This window comes from Phacochoerus africanus, chromosome 10, assembly GCF_016906955.1.
Source record: "Phacochoerus africanus isolate WHEZ1 chromosome 10, ROS_Pafr_v1, whole genome shotgun sequence".
NCBI classification, from domain to species: domain Eukaryota; kingdom Metazoa; phylum Chordata; class Mammalia; order Artiodactyla; family Suidae; genus Phacochoerus; species Phacochoerus africanus.
In genome coordinates, this window is record NC_062553.1 from 29,511,234 (window position 1) to 29,534,076 (window position 22,843).

The following is a 22,843-nucleotide window of genomic DNA, read 5'->3' on the forward strand; positions in this document are numbered from 1 at the left end:
AATTGGTACCAGATAGGGTCTCATGGCCATAGTCATCAGTTTACTTCTGAACATGGTACATATACGTTTGAAAGATGGGAGGAGGCTCAGAGGAGGCGGGGCGAGAACGGCGTGGTGCGGGGGAAGGAAGGGAGCAAAGAGGACGGACTTGTGGCTGCTTTACTGCCCTCTCTGAGCTGTCCATTCATCGTTTTGGAGCGAGAAGTTGGACCCATGGACTGAAACACAGCTGTTTCCATGATTAAGTTGTATTCTGTACACGAAGTCTCTCTCTCTTGTGCAGGTGTGCCACGACATCACCGGGGTGAAATCTGGAAATTCCTAGCAGAGCAATACCACCTGAAACACCAGTTTCCCAGTAAACAGCAGCCCAAGGACACGCCGTACAAAGAACTCTTAAAACAGCTCACCTCCCAGCAACACGCGATTCTCATCGACCTCGGTAAGCCTGCCGTGGACTTGGCGTGGAAATGGAGGTTTCAGTCACTCACTTGACAAAGCAGAGGAGACTCTCTGAGTTATTTAGGGATCTGTCTTTCGGTTTAGCAATCAGAATTTGCTCCTGAGACTTTGAATTAGCAAAGCCCTGGAGTAATCCCAGATGTCTCCTCAGATATAGAAAAATCTCCCTCTGTGCCTCGTCACCCCCCAGCATGGGGGTGGGGGTGGGGATCGTGGCGGCTCCATTTCAGTGATTCAGATATTGATGAGAGGTTTTATGGTCCATGGAGGAACGACCTGGAAATGCGTGTGTCAGAGTTGAGGCTGCTCTTAATTACAGGAGCCACACCCTAGTCTCAAGGGTTTTCAAACAGGATTTACTAGAAAAGCAGTTTGTGAGTGTGCCTTGGGTGATTTTATTTTGGAAGCCCCGGGAGGCACCTTGTCTCTGGAACAGTTTTTTTTTTTTTGTCTTTTTGCCATTTTTTGGGCCTCTCCCATGGCATATGGAGGTTCCCAGGCTAGGAGTTGAATCAGAGCCGTAGCCACCGGCCTACACCAGAGCCACAGCAACGCAGGATCCGAGCCGCGTCTGCGACCTACACCACAGCTCACGGCAACGCTGGATCCTTAACCCACGGAGCAAGGGCAGGGACCGAACCCACAACCTCATGGTTCCTAGTCGGATTCGTTAACCACTGCGCCACGACAGGAGCTCCCTGGAACAGTTTTAAGAAGCTAAAGTGGAAGCAGTGTATTGGTTCATTTGTAGCTGCCGCAGTGGGGAATTTGTGGAGTTAGGGTGTGATCATGGTGACAGGAGCCCTTCTGTGTTGTCAGTGGCCCCATGGGGACAGGGGTGGGGAGTGGGACATCCTCCCTGCCCGCCCCCTCCACAAGGGCTGGAGCCCCAAGGGCCCCAGGTGACAGGGCTCAGCGGCATCCACCCGGGGCTCCCTGATCAGTGCTTGGGCCCCACGGCGGCCCAGCTCTTGGAGGTCCCTGCAGCACTGCCGCCAGGAGGGCAGGAGGAAATTTCCAGTCACTGGAGGTGTGAGCCGCACAGGCAGTACCGGGCTCCACTCTCCAGCCGCGCAGCAGAGCAGCAGGTGGGTCACAGTTTAGGGCTAAGCTGAAAAACTGTCCCTGAGCAATGGCCTCTTCTCCCACCCTCAGGCCGGGTTAGGCGCCTCTGCTAAGCCTTTCTGTCCCACCCCACGCCCTCCCTCATCATACTTACCGCATCTATTATTATTACAATTGTCATTGTTATTTAAGGTTGTGTGAAGTTACTTAAACTACTTTCTTTAACCCTCACAACGTGACCAGGGAGACGTTGTTTGGAGTTGGAATACTGAAATGCAGAGAAGTTAAGTTACTTGCCCAAAGGGACACAGCCGGTGCGCTGCTGAGCTCTGTGATTCCAGGCCTGTGCTCTTAACCCCACCCCCACTCTCTCTGGCCCCCCACTCTCTCCCACTGCTGTCTCAGACATGCGGCCGTGCCTCTTTATTGCCTTTCTCCTGATAGGAGGCAGCCTCCCCTCTGTGGGTTAGAATTGGGCTGTTTGCCATTGTACCCCAGCTCCTAGGACAGAACATGTCACATAGTAGATGCTTAATAAATCTCTTAACGTTGAATATGCGTCACTGTCCTAGCATCTCAGCCTCCCGCGAGCCTCACAACAGCCTTGGGAAGCTGGCCCTGTATCCGCTTTAAGAAACGAGGAGAGTCTCTGAGGCACAGAGAGGTCAGGTTTTGCACACGGTCACACAGCTAACTGCCAGGACCTAAACCCGCTCTGGCTCTGCGCTGCGGTAGGCGCCTGTGCTCAGGAGCCCCACACATTGCTGGGAGGCGGCTGGCTCGGGGAAGGGCGATGCTGACAGGCCATGTTGCACCTTGGGGACAGTGAGAATGTGAGGCCTGGGGCTGGAGCCCACTTGGCCGCTGACCCCGAGGAAAGTAGTTTTGTGAATTGGCAGTAGCTGTGTTTGCTAATGTGATGAGTAACAGAAAAAGTGACATCATGTTCCTATCATGTGAAATGAAGAGCAGAATAAATTGAGAGAGGGAGTCGAGAGGGAGGAGGGTGCAGACGGCCTCTGCCTGGGGTGGGAGGAGGCGGCGGGATGCGTTTCCTCGGAATGGCCTCTTCCCTACCTTCCTTGCAGGAAGGCCTCCTCCCGCTGTTCTTGTAGCTCAGACGCAGTCACTTGTCTGCGGAGGGAGCAAAAGCCACGGCAGCACAGGGGCCTCAGCAGGGCTCTCCCCCGGGAGCTGTGTGTGCAGCCACCTTTCCTCTAGTTGGCACAGGGTCTGTGAGAGCTGAGGTCTGGCCTTTCCCCCCGCGACAGGCCCAGGCTGCACTCATGTCCTCTCCATCCCTGCTCTCCCCCCTGCACCTCCAAAGGCCAGCTGCAGCCCCTCCTGCCTGGCAGTGCTGGCCTCGTCTCTCTACCTTCTTTGCCAGGCCTGGCCCCCAATTCTGATGCCCTCCCAGTGCCTCCCAAGGCCCCAGGGGAGCCCTGTTGCCAGCAGTGCCTTTTCCAGATAACCTCTGTGCCTCTCTCCAGCCTCCTCCAGGGCCTGCCTTCTCTCCCTCCATGAACCCGAGAGTTGGCCTGGGCCCGGCTGTGGACCAGGTGGCCTGCCTGCCAGGCTCTGGCTCTGCTCAGCGGGTTCACGGAGGCCTCACCTAGAAGCTCTCCCAGCTTTGCCTGTTGTTTCCCCTCACCTCTCACCAAGGGTGGTATTTGCCAAGTCAGTTGTTTTGTCTACACTTTTTGTTTAGTCTACACGGAGGCTGACTCGGGCCCAACAAAGGTGTCTAGGACAGAGCAAAAACAAGTCATGTTACGGTTTGTCCATATCCTGGCCAGAAGATCGGAGTGCTTGTTGGTTGGATGTATTTTGGGTTTTCATGGATTTTTGTTTTCCTGCCTTTTGCTTTACTTTCTGAAATTAGTTGTTAATCTAATCAGCCGTCACAAGATTATTATTATTATTTTTTTCTTCTTCCCTCCAGAGAGTGAGAATGACAGACTTTGTAGCTGGACATAGTTTTACTTTTGTGAACTAAATTCTCTAGCTTTGTTGGATCTCAGCTTTACACGATCATGAATAAACTTGGGCACATATCATCACTTTGGAGGTGGTGATTGAAGTCCAGAGAGGTTACATGTTTTGCCCAAGTTACAGGCTGCTGCTCAGTGGCAGAAAGTTCTAGAACCTTGGCCATCTTTGTCCCTGTATCATGTCCCTTCTAGGACCCAGTGTGGCTTCTGTCTTTCTTGGCTGTGTCCACTGCAGTTCAGCACAGCCTCCCCCTCTCTGGTCAGGTGGAGAAGTGCTGTCGGATTTGACCCCACCTGGCCAGGCGGGTAGCAGGTGACACTTGGCAAATCATGCTTAGGCCTCAGTTCAGGAACCTGCCTCCCCCTCAGGCCAGGTTCCAGCTACACCCATTTCTGCCACCTTCAGGTAATTCGTGACCCTTCTCACTTCTCTGGCTCTCTGTCCTGGGTGGACAGCCTGTGCTGCCCAGCGTTCTGCCTTGCGGCTGTGCCTTCTGTCTATTCGTGGCCACGCAGAAGGCCGTGGGGGACACTGGGCAGTGAGCTGAAGACCCCCTTCAGGCTCCATGTCACCCCCACCCCATCAGCTGCTCATCTCTGCCTCCCCTGGCAGGCTCCCCTGGTGCCTCCCCTGGCAGGCTGTCCAGCCTCGCCCTTCCCTGCAGTGGTCGTGCTCTCCCAGCCCCATGGGCCCACCCTCTGCCCTTTGTGAGGAAGAGGAAACTGAGGTTCAGAGAGGCCAGATGGCCCATCCCAGCCGCCTGTGCCCTTAGCCCTTGACCACAGTGCCCTGGGGACAGATCCACTTGGGAAGAGTCTCTCCATTCATATGTCGTATGTTTTAAGTAAGAGGTTTAGCTGAGTTCTAAAAAGCTTGTGCTTTTTCCCCCTCAGCTACTGAAAAAGGGGGAGCACAGAGTCTGCCCTTCATGCAGCGGGTGAAGTGAGACAGCCCTGGTCCCGAGGGCCCTCGCCCTGCACCCATGTGACTGCTCTCCTTGTCATGTGTCTGAGGGCCGGTGAAACCAGCTCCTAGAGTAAAGCCCACTTGTTCCTCACAAAGGCCCCTTAGCTTTCCGCTTCCCTCACGAATGCCTTCTGTCTAGAGGGTACCCTGATTGCATGTGCATAAAATCGCATGCTCCGGGAGCAGAGCTGAGTAGCACTTGCCGGGCCTAATACACGCTGCACACTTGGAAATGGAAAAGGTGCTTTTCCTTAAAAATATGCTGTGATTTATTCTCTCACCTAATTTGTAAATTTTAATAGAAATTAATTCAGGTCTATAATCTTTTATCTGCGATTCCAAAAGCCAAAAAGCTGTGAAAACCACAAATTTTCTGTAACTTATTTTTGGCAAAATGTCCTGAGTCCTAAACTATTTTGGGGGCAAAATTTGACTTGAACTGCCGTGAGGCTACTTATAGCTCACTGTTTTCCTTAGTGTGGCTTTTTTGTGTTTTGCTGTAAAATTCTAAATGTGTTTGATCATCGACTGCTGCCCTGATCCTTATGTAGTATACAATAAATACACTGTTACCTTTCTAAAATTTACAAATTTTAAATTGTGAAATGCATTTCCCGCAAGAGTTTTGGTCAAAAGGTTGTAGAATTATAAGAAATTCCCCAAACTTTTTTAGTCCAAACATAGATTTGCCAGTTTTTTTTTTCTCTCTATCCCAAATATTCTTTTCTTGATCTTTTTTTTTTTTTTTTTGCTCTTTTAGGGCCGTACTTGTGACATATGGAGGTTCCCAGGATAGGGGTCCAATCAGAGCTACAGCTGCCGGCCTACGCCAGAGCCACAGCAATGCAGGATCCAAGCCATGTCTGCGACCTACATACAGCTCACGGCAACGCCAGATCCTTAACCCACTGAGCGAAGCCAGGGATCGAACCCACATCCTCATGGATACTAGTCAGATTGTTTCCACTGCGCCACAATGGGAACTCTGATCAATTTTTTTTTTTTTTTGATCAATTCTTATTTTTGATTAACCACTCCGTTTTCTGTGTTGGAAACTCCAAAGTCAGTCTGCGCTCCCCCCTTTCCTCGTCCTGGGAGTGGCTCAGGAGCAAACCCGGATCCCAGCCCTGCTCGTCACCCCAGCGTTTTGTTCTCCTAGATGAGGACCTGGTCTCCTGTGACGGCTTCTTGACTCCTGTCCCAGCTCATATCCTCTGGATTCCACCCACATGGGGTGTCTCGCAGGCTGCCGCCTGAGATTTCTTTAGGGCAGAATCTCATGTCTCTGTTCCCTCGTCACCTGAGCCGGCTGGTGGCAGGACTCCACCTGGTGTCAGAGCGCTCAGCTTGCTGCCCTTGCCTCTTTCCCATCCATCCTTCTGCTGGCAGCCCCAGGTCTGGGGGCCTTGGCCTTGCTGCCTGGCAGGCTTTCCCTGCCTGGTTCAGCCGAAGAGTCCCTTCCTCCAGACAGCCTCCCGGCCCCGCGCGCTCTGCCCTGGCCAGCCCACCTCATGTGGGAAGGAGAGCCCCGGGCATCAGTAGTTTGAGTTGTCTCCCGCTCGTGAGAATCCCGGAAGAGCGCCCTGTGCAAGGCCTGGGGTCAATAAATATTTGAATTCTCTGGGTTTGTCTCTTTTCCCCACCAGACTGTGAGTTTCTTAAGGGCAGAGAAAGTGTTGGTCTTTAGCTCCTTAGCACAGTCCTGTCACAGAGGGAGCTCTCAGCACCAGGTAGGTGAGTGGTTCCATCGCTGTCTTCATGTAAGTACTTCCAAAAGCCCAGCTCTAGTCTGAACAGTCTTCGTGGCAAGAAGCAGGTCTGCTATTGTGGCTGCTGCTTGAGAATGACTTTTACATCAATAGCCTTGTTTCTCAGAGAGCAGGCTTGGTGGTCATCTGAGCGTCCCACCCCAGTGGCCGTTATTCATTAAGGGGCAGCCGTGTGTAAGGCTTCAGGCCGGGCACACACACCTCCTTGCATTTAATCGTCACAGCAGCCCCCAGGGAGTAGGCACGGTCCCGCTTCCAGGGGAGAAGTAGAGGCTGCAAGGAATTAGCTAAGCCCCCAAGGTCACAGCGAGGACACGGTGATGGGGAAACATAGCTAAGTGCCTCGTGCAGGGTACTGCGTGTGAGATGCTGAGTGAGGAGGGAAGTAGAACATTCTGTTCCGAGGAGCTGCGTCTCTCCTGGGACGCCTTCACTGCGGAGGTAGGGGGCTCGGCCTCTCGGTGAAGAAGCGGGGGGGGGACTTTGGCTCTTGCCGCGGTGCCCTCCTCCCACCGACTCTCCCAGGAGCTGCCTGTTGGAGGCCTGAGGACAGAGCAGGAGAAGTTCTTGTGTGGTTCCTGTCTCGTGCTGGCTTGCTAACAGAGGTCACATTTGGCAGAGCGTGGCCTAAGGTTTATTTCCACGTAACATACGATTGGTAGCCAGGCTGTGGGGAGGTGACCGGAGCCACCCACGGAGACTGCCTCCTCCAGATGGTACTTAATTTCCAGGACAGCCTGTTGCCAGATGAAAATGCAGACCTCCTTGTTCAGCGGTTATTAAGCGAGTTTCCAGAGCGCTAAGCCCAGCTCAGGACTCTGCTAAGCACAGAGCAGTGTGACTACCTGGGAAGTCGCTGCCCCCAAATCTGACAGCTGCTGAGTGGCCACGTCCCTCCCAGCTTGACAGGCTTCTCCTCTTAGGAACCTCGTGAGGCTTAAATGCCAGCATTCCCCTCCACAGCAGGCAGGTTGGCATGAGCTCATTTCCGTGTGGGTAACTTTTTTTTTTTTGGTCTTTTTGCTATTTCTTGGGCCGTTCCTGTGGCATATGGAGGTTCCCAGGCTAGGGGTTGAATCGGAGCTGTGGCTGCCAGCCTACGCCAGAGCCACAGCAACGCAGGATCTGAGCCGCGTCTGCAACCTATACCACAGCTCACGGCAACACCGGATCGTTAACCCACTGAGCAAGGGTAGGGACCGAACCCACAACCTCATGGTTCCTAGTTGGATTCGTTAACCACTGCGTCACGACGGGAACTCCCGTGTGGGTAACTTTTGACACGAGAGGGCATTTGATCAGGAATGCTTCACATCAATAGGTGAAATTTAAACACAACCAAACCTTTCCTGGTGTCCCTCCATGCCACATGACTTCTGTGTGTTCTGCCACCTTTTGTATTTGAGACCCAGAGAAAGTGGAGATGGGGTGCAGGCTGGGCTGGAGCAGAGGTGGGCCGGGGGTAACGGAGTGAAGTGCTGCCTGTGTAGTCCTGCCCTCTGCCTCTTGAAAACCTGAGGGAAGCATATATTGTGCCCTCCAGTACGCCGGCCACATGTGGCTGTGGAGGACTTGGATGGTGGCTGGTCTGAATTGAGATGTGTTGTCAGTACAAAGAATATACTGGATTTCAAAGGCTTAGTGGAAAAAATGCAGCATGTCTTGTTAATAACATGTATGTTGATCACATCTTGAAGTAGCAGTATTGCAAATGTTGGGTCAAACAGTGTTTTCCAATCAAGTTTACCTGTTGCTCTTTAACGTGACCAGTAGAAGCTGTTAGGTTGCGTGTGGGGCTCATGTTAGAGTTGAGTTGTCTGCTGTGGCGGGGCACACGCAGAGGCATGGCCACGCCCGCTCATGCTGGCACATGCGGCCCAGTGGGGCTCGGAGAGCTGGGCACCCTGCTGCCCCGCCCTGCACAGGTCCTGGGTTAACCTTGGAGTAGAGTGTGAAGCCAGGAGGGTAGGCGGGGAGGTGAGTGTGCAGAGCCCTGCAGGGGAGCTCCCGATTGCCTTCTAGCCTGGGGTGACATGTGCAGGGTGTTTGGGGGAGACTTGTTGCAGGGAAATAAAGCAGCATGAAAGAAGGGAGCACAGGACAAGAAATGTGGAAAGTTGTTAGACCATTGCCGTCCCCCAAAGTTCAATTCAGGTAAATGGATGTGGATTGATTAAATGCTTTCTCACGGGGCTGAGAAGGAACTCGAGTGTGTCCTCCTCCCTTTGCTGGGACCAGGTAATTAAGAGGACATTTCCCTTGTGGCCTCCGTGCACTTGTGCCTCTGCTGATCCCCATGAGGCTGGTGTGGCCCCAGCTGAGCATGACTTTAATCAGGCACTTCTCTGCCCGCTGGAAACACACTTCCCCTTCAGCCACATTCCAGGAGGAGAGGGGAGGCGGGGTTCGACAGGTATCACTCACGGAAGCCTCCTGCACAGTTTTTAGACTCTCTGGATACCAGGTTTATGTGGAAATTGGTATATTGAGAGCTTTTTATTTAACCCCTTTATCAGAGGGAACTGTGTAAAAGAAAACTCCTGCCCCTCCCCAGTGTGTTTCAAAGCCCTGCCTGTGGTGTAAAGATGCAAAAATGTGTGTGCAGGAGTTTCCATTGTGGCTCAGGGGGTTAGGAACCCAGCTAGTATTCATGAGGATGTGGGTTCGGTCCCTGGCCTCTCTCAGTGGGTTGAGAATCTGGTGTTGCCACAGGCTATGGTGTAGGTTGCAGATGTGGCTCAGGTCCTGCATTATTGTGGCTGTGGTGTAGGCCTGCAGCTGCAGCTCTGTTTTGACTGCTGGCCCAGAAACTTCCATATGCCGCAGGTGCAGCCCTAAAAATAAATCAGTAAATCAATAAATAAACTAACGTGTTGTTCTTTCTTCTCTCCAGTCTTTCTCATCCTGTTCCTCTTTCCCCTTTCCCTGTTTTCCCTTTTAAAAAAAGAAAGAAGGAAAGACGCGTGCACGGCCTGGAGCGCTTGCAGGGAACTGAGCGGTCGTGCAGACTGACCAGGGAGCTTGATGGCCAGGCCGTGGTGCTGGCCTGGGGTTGGGTGGAGAACCACAACTCCGATCCTCTTGAGAGGAAGAGATTGTTCTGTTTTAGTTTGAAATCCAGATCTCTGCAGGCCTAAAAGCAGTTCTCTTCTCTTTCATCTGAAATCATGACTGTTGAGTTTTTTATTTGAAAACATTATTCCAAGAACGACCAGCTGACCTGGTTTACAGAGTGGATTTATAGCATGATCCCACTTGTAAAGGTCTGTTGCTTTAGCCTGAAGCACGTCGGGTTTCTGGTTCAATACGCTTTCTTTTTTAAAAATTGCAACCAGTGTGTTTTGTTTTCACAGGGCGAACCTTTCCAACACACCCGTACTTCTCTGCTCAGCTCGGAGCAGGGCAGCTGTCGCTTTACAACATTTTGAAGGCCTACTCGCTTCTAGACCAGGAAGTCGGCTATTGCCAAGGTCTCAGCTTTGTAGCAGGCATTTTGCTGCTTCACATGGGTGAAGAAGAGGCGTTTAACATGCTCAAGTTTCTGATGTTTGACATGGGACTGCGGAAACAGTACCGGCCGGACATGATTATTTTGCAGGTAGAGAGCGTTTCTTCTGTCTTTGATAAAGATAAACGCTAAAAATATTACTAACCCCTTTCCGGTGTATCTAAGGAGCTCTCCCACCATGAGTTAACCCTGTAACATCTGTCACTGCTGAGAACGTCCCCTGTGCTAGGCATCACACCAGGTGTTTCACATGCACTTATCTCCTCAACCCTTGGAAAGACATTGTTGATGGGCAAGGCTCAGAGAGGTTATGTAATTTGAATAGGTCACACAGCTAGCAGGTGGCAGGGGTGGGATTTAAAGCCAGGCCTGTCTGACTCCAGGGCCCTCCTTTGACCCTTTATCAGGTGATCTGATTCCCATCCCCCCAGGGTATTTGCTGCTAACTTGGCCGGGGGTCTCACCCCCACCCCCAGCCCCTGTCATCCCAGATCCAGCTCAGATGTCACCTGTCCACCCTGACGCCGTGTCCCCCAACTTCCACTCTGCTCGCTGTATCACGTGATCCTGTCTCAGTCCTTTTGTGTGAACACTTGCACTGCCTGGAGTTGTCTTCTGTCCTTATTCATTGGCCCGGTTGTTTTCTGGCTCTCCTTGGCGTGCACCGTGAGAGGGGCTGCACCCCTAGCTCCTAGGCCAGTGCCTGGGATGAAGTGGGCACCTGGTTGGTATATGTTGAATGCATAGGTGACAGGTGGCAGGTCATGTCAGGAGAAACCCCACACGGCACTGTGTCCAGTGCTACTACCCCTCCTTTAAGGTGGGGGAGAACTCTGGATCCTGCTTTGGGAATATTTCCAAGTGTTGGAACTTGGGTTTACTTGTCTGTTTACCAGCAACATAGTCTGCTTTCGGAGCCTTAGAAAGTTTAGGTTAGAGTCATGGACTGTTCCAGAGCCCCAAACGATGTGGCTGGAAATCCTTTCCCCTCTACCTGCATGTAGGGACCGTGTGAACATAAATCTCATGGAAGGAAACTGTCTGTTCACCAGAAGGGGTTGGTCTGCATCACCCTCTCCACACGTACTGCTGGCTTTTTCCTACGCTCTCCATCAGCATGGTTAATGTAGGCACACCTGCCATCTGAGAGAGCGGAATTTCTTAGATTTATGTAATTTAGTATATAACACACCACTGTCTTTGAGCTGGTGGCCTGGTGATTACATTTTTTGATCTGAAAGAGTCGCAGCTGGTATCTGAGAGAAGCGTGTCATCTGGCCCCCAGGACACAGTTTTTCCCAGGCCGGCAGTACATGTCCGACGTGTAGACTCTCTCCAGGTCACTGCTCCCCTGCGCTCAGGCCAGGGATGGCTCAGTCGGGACTGGTTCTAGGACCACTTGAGCCCTGGGACCCGCCTGGGCTGCTTGCCACAGCCACGTCGCTCTGAAGAGGGAGCTCCGGGAGCTGAAGTTCAGCCCACTTGGAATTGATTTTCTCCATCATGGGATGAATCCTTGTCGTCTCCTTTTAACTTCCCTGAAGAAGTCACATCAGTCCTGCCTCTCAGTGACCTGGGGGGCGGGGGGGTTCAGCGGGAACTTACTAAGAGAGCAGGAGCGGTAGCATCCATCCTTCTGCAGAGCCTGTGTTCTCACTTCCGTCTTGGTGAGAGACTGGCTCTTTCTGGCTTTGAGTTTTGCTAAGAATGTATATTTGTAAGAGAATTTATGAAACGTTCCCTTAAGACTGACGTGTAGATCTTCCTGGCCAAGGAGCACCAGGGAGCAGTAGTGAAAGGCGGTGGCAGGAGGAGGCCCGACGTGAGAGCCCACCCCAGCCCTGCAAGCATGCATGTGTGCAGGAGCCGTGTAGGGCTCTGACCTGTGTGAGGGGGGTGGGGGGGACCTATCTCTCACTGTGACCCTGGCGCTTGTCCCTGCAGGTCCAGATGTACCAGCTCTCGAGGCTGCTCCATGATTACCACAGAGACCTGTACAATCACCTGGAGGAGCACGAGATTGGGCCCAGCCTCTACGCTGCGCCCTGGTTCCTCACCGTCTTTGCCTCCCAGTTCCCACTGGGCTTCGTTGCCAGAGTCTTTGGTGAGTGTGCGTCAGCCTGTCTGGCAGCGCCCTGCTTCCCCACGTCGGATGAGAACTATGTGGTCATTCCGCGGCAATTCTTCTTGCTTTTATGCCTGTTATCTTCAATGAGGACAGGGCGTTATTTGTCCTTCCCAGTTAGTAAGGAGCAGGTTCTGGGGGTTCAGGGCCTTCTGGACTTCTGAGAACCAGGGCCTTCTCGTGGACTTCAGTCAATCCCTCCACGCGCCCCAACAGGCTTCTCCTTGGGCAGACATCCTGAAGGCTGGGCCCAGCCCCATCCTCCTGAGCGGACGCCCTGTGCCTCTCTGGCCTGGGGCTTGCCCACTGACAGCTCCTTGCCACTTTTCCACGCTGACCCCTGGCCCCTCTTCTTTCTGGATTTCCTCTGTACCTCCTCCTCCTCTCTCTCCCCTCCCCCTGCCCTTGGCTCTGCTTGGAGGCACCTCTGTGTCGCTGGCTCACGGGCTGTCCTCACGTACCCCTGCCTTGCCTTCCCAATTCCATGGCCCCCCCACCAACCCTAGGCCAGTCACATTTCCCACCATCTCCCATTTGCTTGATTGGCTTTCCAAGAAGATGGTCTCTGTCAAAAGTTCAATAAGGGTTTCCACGCAGAGCTGCAAAACTGCCTTGTTATGCTTCTGATTAAGAAATTAGTTTAAAAGCCGCCTTGGCGTGGCAGGGATGCCAGGAGCCGAGTGAGCAGAGGCCGCTGTTGTTCAGGGCACTTTCCCTGCTTCAGGGTGAAATCATTGGTCTGACAGCCTGGATTCTTTTCATTGTTTTACTGTGGAGGAAGAGGTTATTGAAAAATTGTCAGCACACACCAAGTGGCTTTAAAGCACCATTTATAGTCAGTCCCCTGATGGCTGAAAAGCCTGTACTCTTGTACTCTGGGTTTGTTTTCAGAATTAGCATCTTAAGGGAGTATTCACAGACCTTGAGAGAGTTCAGGCAGTGCTGGGCTCATATATCTGGATTCTAAAAATCCTGAAATGTGCTCTTTAATGTAAGTGGGCACTGAGCTGTCTTCTCCTCTCCCCCCCAGAGTACTAGATTTTTGTTATCATTTACTTCTACCCACAAGAACTTTTTTTTTTTTCAGCTGCATCTGTGGCATGTGGAAGTTCCTGGGCCAGAGATGGAACCCGAGCCACAGCCATGACAGTGCCAGATCCTTAATCTGCTGCACCACGAGGCAACTCCAGGCCACAAGAACTCTTAAAGAATATCCCATTGTGGAAGTTCCCGTCATGGCACCGTGGAAATTAATCCAACTAGGAACCATGAGGTCGTGGGTTGGATCCCTGGCCTTGCTTGGTTAAGGATCTGGTGTTGCCATGAGCTGTGGTGTAGGTCGCAGACATGGCTTGGATCCTGTGTTGCTGTGGTGTAGGCCAGTGGCTCTAGCTCTGATTAGACCCCTAGCCTGAGAAGCTGTACATGCCGTGGGTGAGGCCCTAAGAAGACCAAAAAAAAAAAAAAAAAAAAAGCACTGAAAATAATTGATACTATACACTCTCTTTTTGGTTAAATGAATTGTGAGATTTCAAAGGCTTTATACCATAGTTTTTAAAAACTCAAAATTTTCTGCTTTAGTTTACAGTCACAGAAGCTACACGCTATGTAGCTGTAGGCGTCAGGCTTTCTCTCTAAACAATCCTGTGTTTTTTGTACTTTTTTTGCTCTGGAAGTCAAATCGTTTTTCTCCCGATTCTTTACTGTATGTTTTCAAAAGGGTAATGGGGAGGAGTGAGGAGTGAAAGGGGAAGGGAGAGTGTTATTAAAGGGTTTGAAAACAGCTCACACATCGAATTACAGTGTTTGTAATTCTCACAAGATTCTACAAAGGAGGCTGAGCTGGAGGGGCTGAAAGGGTCGGCCTGAGTGTCGAGGCCCATGGCAGGCCTGAAGCTGCTGCTGCAGAGTTCCGGGCTCTAGGGCCGCACTGCTCTGGGAAAAAGTCCTCAGGCTGCATATGTGGGTAGGAGGTATTAGCAACAGACAGACAGACAAACTCTGCTTTGGAGATGACAGCCCTCCTGTCCCACAATACTTGGAACTCTCGGAAGCTCATCCTGACGACTGCCTAAGTAAAGCCGAAGCAGTAAAACAAGGTCTTTTTCTGAGTATTATGTCGTCAGTGGCGGGTCCTGGAGTTTGTACATTGTGGATAAAGATGCCAGTCTCTGTGATTCTGGACCCCACAGACCCCCGCTGCACTGAGTGGGTTTGTTTCCAGCCAGCTGAGGGCTTGCAAGGGCTCTTCAGATTGTAGGCAGGAAGTGTTACAATGTCATTTTGCAAAAAAAAAAGTCTGTTTTTTTTTTTTTTTGGGCACAGTCCACTCCATCTATCAGCACTTAAAGCAAGCCATCTTATTAGATTCCACAGAGAAGATAGTTTAAAAAATTCTATATTTAGATTGGTGACTTAGCGTCATGAAAGTGGGTAGCTTTCATTTAAAATCCTAAAGCTTGCCATTCATACACTGTAGGCTTTTTTGGCCTGAAGCCCATTTCATTATAAGCCTTTAGCCCTGGATAAAACCTAAAAACAAATGGACTTTTGTTAACTGTTCTAAATATTTCACATGTAAGTAAAGGACCCTTAGCTTGCAGTCGGCATAGCTCATGTCTAGATGAATAGCTTTCCTCGAATCAAGCATGTGCTGCTTGGAGGGACAGCTGCCAATGAGGCCAGTGCCTCAACCTACACACGGTATTAATCACTTTCTGGACGCCAGTCCTTTCGTCTTGGGGGTCATACAGTGTAAAATCACTTCCTCCTGTATTTTTCCAGTTTGGGTGTAGAGGGGTCCTGGGAGAGGTGCTTGTTCCGTTCACCTTCTCATGTCATTTTTCAGACTTTGGGGGGAAAAGTCTGAAAAATAGGACCTGGCTCGCTCCTGCTGGAGACAGTGGCTATAGTGTTATTAGGCTCCTGATGTTTTCTATAGGATATGCTGCCAAGTAGATGAGAGAGGAGGTGGAATATAAAAGTTGATGGTTTGACAAAAGCACAGAAGGATTCCGAGAGTCTTCAGGATTAAAATAGACTGGAAAACAAGAGTGTTTAGGTAGCCAGGAAAGACGGCTCCTCACGGTAGCGTCATACAGGGGTGATAAAGGGAGTCTTTGCAGAATCTGTCTGTGCTGTTCTGCTGCAAGGCTGTCATCATCCTTCATCTCCCTCTTCCCCGTTCCTGGCAGGAGTGTGGGGGTGTCACAGCTGGAGGGACTATAAGCTCCCGAGAAGGTTAAGGATGGGGACTGCCCTTGACAAAGACGGAGGTGGCTGGAAAAGAGATGCTGAATAAATAGGTCACCTACTGGCTGTGTACTTGCACTGATCATTTTCCCCCAAAGGGAAATTGCACTCTTGTATCATGGGGAGTTTCTAATAGAGTCCCCGTCCGCGTTAACACAGTAACAGGGATGCTGAAGTGTCTTCAAAACAAAACAGTTATTTGAGGTGTTCTCTGCAAAGTGGTGGAGTCAGCTGAATTTAAGGTTCCCTCTGTTTCCTGCCTAATAAACCTCTTTGCCTGTTTCTAAGTGGCCTAAAAAAGGAGCGAAGAAAGGACACTGGCCACAGGGTTGTGAGCTGGGCCGCTGCCACCTGACCCGAAGGCCTAGAGCTCACTTCCCCGGGCAGTGATTTTCAGGAAAATTACCTCACTTTTCCAAGGGGATCATAGTTTTTTAAAATTCCATATATATAAATGTGTAAGGATTAGGAGATGGGTAAAAATGACAAAAATTGGGTTGGAACAATGGGTTTATAGGTAACATTTTACTTTACTATTTTCTGAAAATTACTCAATTTTTAAAATTTCCAGGGGGAGAAAAAAGTGCTAGCTGCCTTTAAGGGATCTAGATGTTGCCCCCATGTGTAGTCAGGTAAATATAGGGGCCCCTTCCACTCAGCAAAGCTTTCAGGGCTCCTTCCTTCAACCCTTCAGATACATTCCTTCCCTGTGTCCCCAAAGAAATTCCTTGTTTGGGGCCTCCTCAGTCCAGCAGAAGCTTCTGGCACTGAGCTCTCCCAGCCTCATTCTTGCAGAGCACGGGCTGGAAGGCTGGGCACGTGGCCGGGCCTCCAGGGGTGCCTTGGCCTCCGTGGCTGGCAGCACACGTGGGACGTCTGCTGCTGGGAGTCTGCGTGGTCTGGTCAGCGGCTCTGAGAAGGTGGCTTTTCTTTCTCTAAAGCTAACTAGTGTTTCCTTGCAAGGCTCAGACTCATACCTGGGGCTCCTTGCATCACCTCCTGCTAAGGAGGGCGCCCACCCACTAAGGGAAGAGGAAGCCCTCGGTGGCGCTGGGGTGTGTGCTGGTAAAGCCCTAGTGGCCTGGCCTGGCCTGGGGAGGAGGCCCCTCGCGGGCTGGGACTCCTGCCTCCCGTGCTCCTCCAGGCTCCTGCTCAGGCCGAGCGCTCTGCCGCTTCTCTGTGTTTCCGCCTTTCCCTTCTGCTCAGGAGCACTTCTTGCCTGGAGTCGTTTCTGTTGGTTCTTCAGGGCTGGGGTCAGCAGCCGTCTTTCCTCAGGGCTTTTTCTTCCCTTTTGTTCTCACAACACCCGGGCACAGCTCTGCCAGTAGTTGGTGTCTCTGCAGTTTGTGCTCTTTGTTTTGTTCATGGCTTAGTCCCTAGTGCCCGGTATCACACCTGGCATGAGAATGCGTGTCAAGTTAAAGAAACTTCTCAGCAGATAAGAAGAGTGCTCCCAAGGTGTTGAGAAGAGCATCAGGAAAGAACGTTTCTTTTTCATTACATTAAACACAGAGAAACCCCCAAATTAAAATATATATATATATATTTAAAGATACCAGAAAGAGTTAAAGAAAAAAAAAAACCCACCTCGTCACACTTCACTTTGTTTTCTTCATAAAGTTTGGAAAAGTTTTGAATCACAGGAAGCACTCTGCTGAAACAGATTTGTTATAAAACCCAAGATCCTAAAGCTATAAAACTTGGAAGACCTGTTGTGAAGAGACTGCTGATGTGGATTGCGTTTTACGCTCATAACGGTTCCCCAGTTACTCTGTCTCTCCTGGCTTAGATGTGGGACTGTACGGAAATGTAAGGTACCTGCCCCCGCAGAGATGGAAGACTGCAAGCTAAAGTGGGTCACTGTCTGCTAGTGCCATCCATCCCCGGGGTCCCTGCACAGAATGTCCTGGCATTGATTCTGATAGCTGCTGTCAGTTGTTATTCAGCTATGAATGTTCAGATATTGAAAAGAAGTCTTAGTGACTAAACCAAAGAAACATCAAATTAATTTTGTTTTAGAAAACATTTCTGTTTAAAAGTTTGTCTTAGTCGTAGCACTACTTTAGCTGTTAGTATTTTTGGCGGCGGTGAATTACATGAGTAGACTGCATATTTTATAAACCAGACATTTCATAGGAATATTCTTCCATTGCACTGCCTTGATGCTTGTACTACTTCCACTAAGAAGCTCACATTTCAAAGGTATGATCAGTTCTTTAATTTGTCTCCCCAGCGCCTCCAGCCAGACCTCCATCCTTTTCAGTTTTCTGGGGCTGCCCTGAACCAGGAGCAGTGTGGAGCTGGGGGAGCGGCATGGCCCTGGGCTCTGTGAGAGCAGCTGCCCTTGGGGCTGTACCCAGCTGGGCACCAGGGCACTCACGTGGCGGTCACAGAGCATCCCTGGCTAACCGGCCAGCCAGTGCTGGGGTCTCTCCCTGGTGCCATCTGCAAACCACCCTGAGACACCTCTCCTGTCTGCACAGCAGCATCCAGCCTCCACTCCATGGCGTGTTTCTTAATGGCTTTGACATGTCATCACACTAAGCCACCCAGGGAGGCACAGGCTAAGGATTCTCCCTCTCAACTGCTTCTGTCCTCCTTGACTTGATGGAGTTTGCACTTTTTTGGTCTCTTCCACTCTCCTGCAGCCCGCCGGAGTGGGGAGGGGGATATAGGGAGAGGGAGAGAGGAAATACTGGCTGAGGGAGAGGAAAAGTATTGGCAGTTGCCTCTAATTAGATTTCTGCTCCCATCTTTTAAAATTATATTCTTCTGACATCGTTATTCCAGTTCGGTAATTTTCCTGAGTTTAGTCACCTAACAGTTATTTACTGGCGCTGTGCTTCCCCGGGACACTGGAGCCTCTTTCCACACAGCCTCACCTTCCTCGGAGGAGGAGCCTGGGGCGGGGCGGGACGCGGCTTTGGCCGAGGGCCGCGCTCTCCTTGTGCCCGGTCGGCCAGTCGGGGTCGGTGGGCGGAGAGGTTGTTAACGTTTGCCAGCCCTTCTAAGGAAAATAAAAGTGGAAGAACTAGAAAATAGCTTTGATAAAGATCTTGAATTCTTCAGAGGGAATAATGTTTTCTATTCCATTGTTCTAAAATTCATTATACTTGTAAGAATTTAATAATGTACTTTTGCAATTGTGTAGGCTTTTTAAAACAGTTTTTAGAGATCTTTTAATTCATCCCCTTATTTCAAAGCAGAGGAAACAGGCTTATAATTTTTTTTCACTTATAGCATCAGGAATTAAGATAGAGTGTTTATCAAAAAGCTTTTACTCATAAAAATATATGTTTTTAGTATTAACGCCTTTGAAATGTGAAGAATTCCTGGAAAAATAGACTAATGAAAAGTTGTCTTTTTCACAGTTCAGCTTATGAAGTGTGTTTGAATTTAATATATTTTTGAAGCAGAAAAAAAGAATTTTTTCTGAACTTGTGACAAAAATCTTAGCCAAATGTTTACACACACGCACACACACACACACACACACACACACACACACACACACACACACACACTGACTGATTGATTGATTTCAGTTTTATCTTGACAACCCTATTTGGAATATTGGGATCTGGTAATTTGGGATTGTGTTTCCCACTGTCCCGCCCTCCTGCATGTGTGAGAAGGAATGGAGTGCCATTTCATCAGAAACTGTTCCGGTTTAACTTTCTGCTTTTCTTTGTTTTCTCAGATATGATCTTTCTTCAGGGATCAGAGGTCATATTTAAAGTGGCTTTAAGTCTGTTGGGAAGCCATAAGCCCTTGATTCTGCAGCATGAAAACCTAGAAACCATAGTTGACTTCATAAAAAGCACACTCCCCAACCTGGGCTTGGTGCAGATGGAGAAGACCATCAGTCAGGTATGGTTTAGTGTGGCCCTGCCAAATGGGCGAGCAATCCTGGACCTGTAGACGCGGAATTCTTTCCTTCTTTCCTACCTTCCTTTGTTTTTTGTTTTTTTGTTTGTTTGTTTGTTTTTTGTCTTTTTGCTATTTCTTGGGCCGCTCCTGCGGCATATGGAGGTTCCCAGGCTAGGGGTCGAATTGGAGCTGTAGCCACCGGCCTACGCCAGAGCCACAACAACGTGGGATCTGAGCCGCGTCTGCAACCTACACCACAGCTCACGGCAATGCCGGATCCTTAACCCACTGAGCAAGGGCAGGGATCGAACCCGCAACCTCATGGTTCCTAGTCGGATTTGTTAACCACTGCGCCACGACGGGAACTCCTCCTTCCTTTGTTTTTGAACGGAAGCGTTTTCCTACCACTTGGTGTCCTGAGCAGCGGTGCTCAGCATGTGGGAGGCATGTCTCAGATCCTTGTTCCACGATTAAACGTGTGTCTGCGTGTGCGTGTGCTGTGAGTGTATAGGTGTGGCAACTGGCCCAAAATATCATTAGTTTCTTATAGTTACGATGCTTTACCGCTCGTTGTTTTTTTCTGAAATACATACATTTCTATTCAACATAGACTTTTGTAAAATGAGAGCTCTGATTTTTGTGCTGAATGGCATTAATTGGAATTTTTAAAAACAACTCGATGATGCAAAGTTGTGATTAAGAGTGTGTATTCTCTAAGTTTGTTGATTTTTTGGAGACTCCAGTTCCACACCTGTGGTTTCAGTACCTCTGGTTCCCACCTGCAGTAGAACTGCACGTGTGCATGTGTCACTCTCTGAACCGTTAGGGCTCGAGGGTGAGGTGACCCGGGGATTGCAGCTAGACCGGTTGTTAAGTGGTCTGGGTTAGGAGTGGGGGCAGATTTTGACTCTGGATCAGGAAGAATCCTCCAGTCACGCTTGCTGACTGTGCAGGACTGAGCTGCCCAGCAGAGGGTGAGCTGCCGTTGGAAGAAGTCCCTGCATTGGGCACAGCAGATTCAGTGACCAGGCCCCTCCTGAGCCTAGAGCTTATTTTACCTCACCTGCTGCAAATAAAATAGAGCAGTTAGGTAAAAGCAAGTCGTGAAATAAAGCTATGTTTTTTAAATAATTGTCCTTCTGAGGATTTCTGATAGTCCAAGAGTGGTGGGTTGCACCCAGATGCAGCGGTTCGTGGTTTCATTTGCTGCGGCTCCTCAGATGCCAGGCCCAGAAGAGGAAGCAGGTCTGGCCTGGAAAAGGGAGAGAGCTTCATCTGGGGGCCACTTTGAGTCTCTGCACATTTCATCTGCCTGCATGAAGGAGCAGCTCTTTTCGTCTCTGCACTTTGACCTTCAGTTAATTGAGAGGCTATTACTTCCCTGGCGCTGTCCTCTCAGTGTGAACCGCTCTGGCTTGTTGAGGCCCTGCTGTTTGCCAGGTTCTGTGTGACTCTGAATAGATGCACCCGTTCTCATTTAATCATGACCACATTCCCAAGAGGACAGGTGGTTTTACCCCCCAGCAACCTAGGGCTCAAAATGGTTAATAACGGGCCCACAGTCTCACTGCCGAGAAGTGGAAAGGTAGGGTTTCAGCCTCGGGCCCTCTCACCTCTAATGCTTTAGCGGCTACTCAAGTCCACATGCCTCCGGATGTCATTTAATCAGAGGTTTTCTATGTTGTACCTGTAAATTTAGACTGAATTCTCCACCCTCTGATTCTTTACTTTCTGATGTGTACATGCATTTACTCCCTTCTAGAGCTTTCATTGCACACAGAGGTTTTTTTTGCCTGCAGGGGCAAATGCAGGAGCCTTGGTTCCCTAAACCAAAGTCTACACCAGTGAGCACCTCGACCTGGGGCCTGGCTCTAGGCAGGCAGCCTCACTGATGCTGTCACCTCCTGGATGTTAAGCCCCCCCCAAAATATTGTTTTCCTCCCCCTTTTCTATGAAGGATACTTACTAAGGGTATGAGGGTGCTCTTTAAATATTGAGAGTAGAGAAATGGACACAGCTTGGAGAGAGGACAGTTTTTTTGTGCGCAGACCTGAGTTGTTTCACACATCTATTTTGAACTTGGTATCCTTTATTTCCATGGCTCCTTTACAGCCGTGCGTGGCATCATAACCCCCAGCTTCGTAGAGGGGACGCTGGGCACAGAGGGAGCAACATGCCCTGCACCCTGTCCAAGGTGGCAGAGCTGAGAGTGTCATGTGTGCACCGATGCCAGAGCCCATCCAGTGCAGAAAGCGAGCATGTCAGTTGGTAATTGCAAGTGTGGTGGGGGCTCCAATAGTGTGTGTGCATGTGCGTGTGCAAGGGCCAAGAGAGCGGTGCGTGCAGGGAGAGAGCAGTGAGTGGGGCTGGTGGGGAGCTGAGGGAGTTGAGCTCGGCTGGCCTTATCTGCTGAGGGCCAGACAGGAAGTGTTTTAGGCTTTGTGGGCTGTAAGGTCCCATAAGGTCAGCTCAGCCTCTGTAGCATGAATGTGCAGGAATGAAGTGACTGTGTTGCAGTAAAGCTTTATTTGCAAACACACAGTGGGACAGCCTTGGTCCACAGGCTGCAGTCGGCTGACCCCCATCACAGCACGTACAAAGGCACGGGAGCAAGAGAGAAGTTCCAGACGAGGGTCCAGCTTTCCCCGGGAAGGTGCGGGCATTGGGCAGGGCATGTAGGGCCCCAACATGTGTCTCTGAGTCCAGGTTAGCAGCCTGCGGAAGGTCTCCTGGGAAACAGGCAGCTCTCCACCTGCCTTCCCTCCCATGTGCTCCATCTGGAGCTTGACCTCTGAGGCCTCTGTCAGGCTTTCTGACTTCTCGTTGCCCCTCCCCTCCGCTCCCTGCAGAGGGCGCTGTAGTCTCAAGTTCTACTCTGAGGGTGAGGCCCGAGGTACAGCCTGATTTCTCTGCAGCCTTAGAGTCCACAGGGTGGAAGTGATACTGCCTTCCTTGCACACAGACGAGCGTGTCATCCTGTGTGTGGAAGGATGGAGGGAGAGCCCTCTGTGATAGCCACAGCTCTGTTTCTGAGCGCTCCCTGGGTGGCAGCCTCAACTCCATTTGGGACACTGTTGCACCCAGGGTCGGCCGAGAACCCAAGGACAGGGCCCTGGAGCTCCCACTCAACACTGAGAGCCGCCACTGAGACAAGGGTCAGTTGACTAAGCCATAAAAATCCCCTCACAAAAGCGGGGGAGGCCCTCAGAATACACAGAAACAAAGAAGGACTGCCAGGGTTGTCTTATCACAGCGAGTGCCGCCTGCCCGGGCAGCCTCGGTTCAGGGTTCAGCGTGAGGAAAAGTGCAGGTGCAGGGGCTTCAGGAGACGGGCAGAGAGCCTCCTGTCCGTGTCCTAGGGGCCCTGTTCAGAGCTTGGCCCCAGACACACCCCATCGTCAGGTCACATAGGAACTCCCGCAGAACCGGCCCCCGCCCCAGACCTGCTGAGTCAGAGCTGCGTTTCACCAAGATCCCCAGGGGAGTCTCGGCCCGGGGCCTCGGCAAGCCCGGCGCTTCCCGGGAAACGCACCGGACAGCTCTCTTCCTAGTTGCGCTTGGAGGAGAGAAACCAGAATCTGAACGAGGTTCCTTTGTTCAGAAGGTGCTCCTCAAAGTCACAGCGGCCCCTTCTGCCTTGCGAGGAGCCCTTGCTGTTTGGGGAGTGTGCATCGTTGAAAATTAGTTTTTGAAAGGCTGGTCGGTGCCGCACCAGGAGGATGGGGAGGGCGGCTTTCCTGCTGGCTTTGTTTAGAGTCTCGTGAGTGTGGCAGTAATAAAAAGCAGAGCAGCTTTTAGACGGGTTTGTTGTCATGTTTCAATTCAGGCACTGCG

General features: G+C 50.8%; 1 protein-coding gene across 4 annotated transcripts in view; it reads left to right on the forward strand.

Annotated features, from left to right (window-relative positions):
* The window catches only part of TBC1D1 (TBC1 domain family member 1), a 220,152-nt gene that overhangs the window by 192,126 nt on the left and 5,183 nt on the right, over positions 1 to 22,843 (forward strand). For all 4 annotated transcript variants that reach the window (XM_047798075.1, XM_047798076.1, XM_047798077.1 and 1 more), the window contains 4 exons: positions 284 to 442; positions 9,608 to 9,852; positions 11,707 to 11,866; positions 18,840 to 19,009. In XM_047798075.1, the coding sequence (XP_047654031.1) occupies positions 284 to 442; positions 9,608 to 9,852; positions 11,707 to 11,866; positions 18,840 to 19,009 (734 nt within the window). The remainder of the gene's footprint in view (positions 1 to 283; positions 443 to 9,607; positions 9,853 to 11,706; positions 11,867 to 18,839; positions 19,010 to 22,843) is intronic.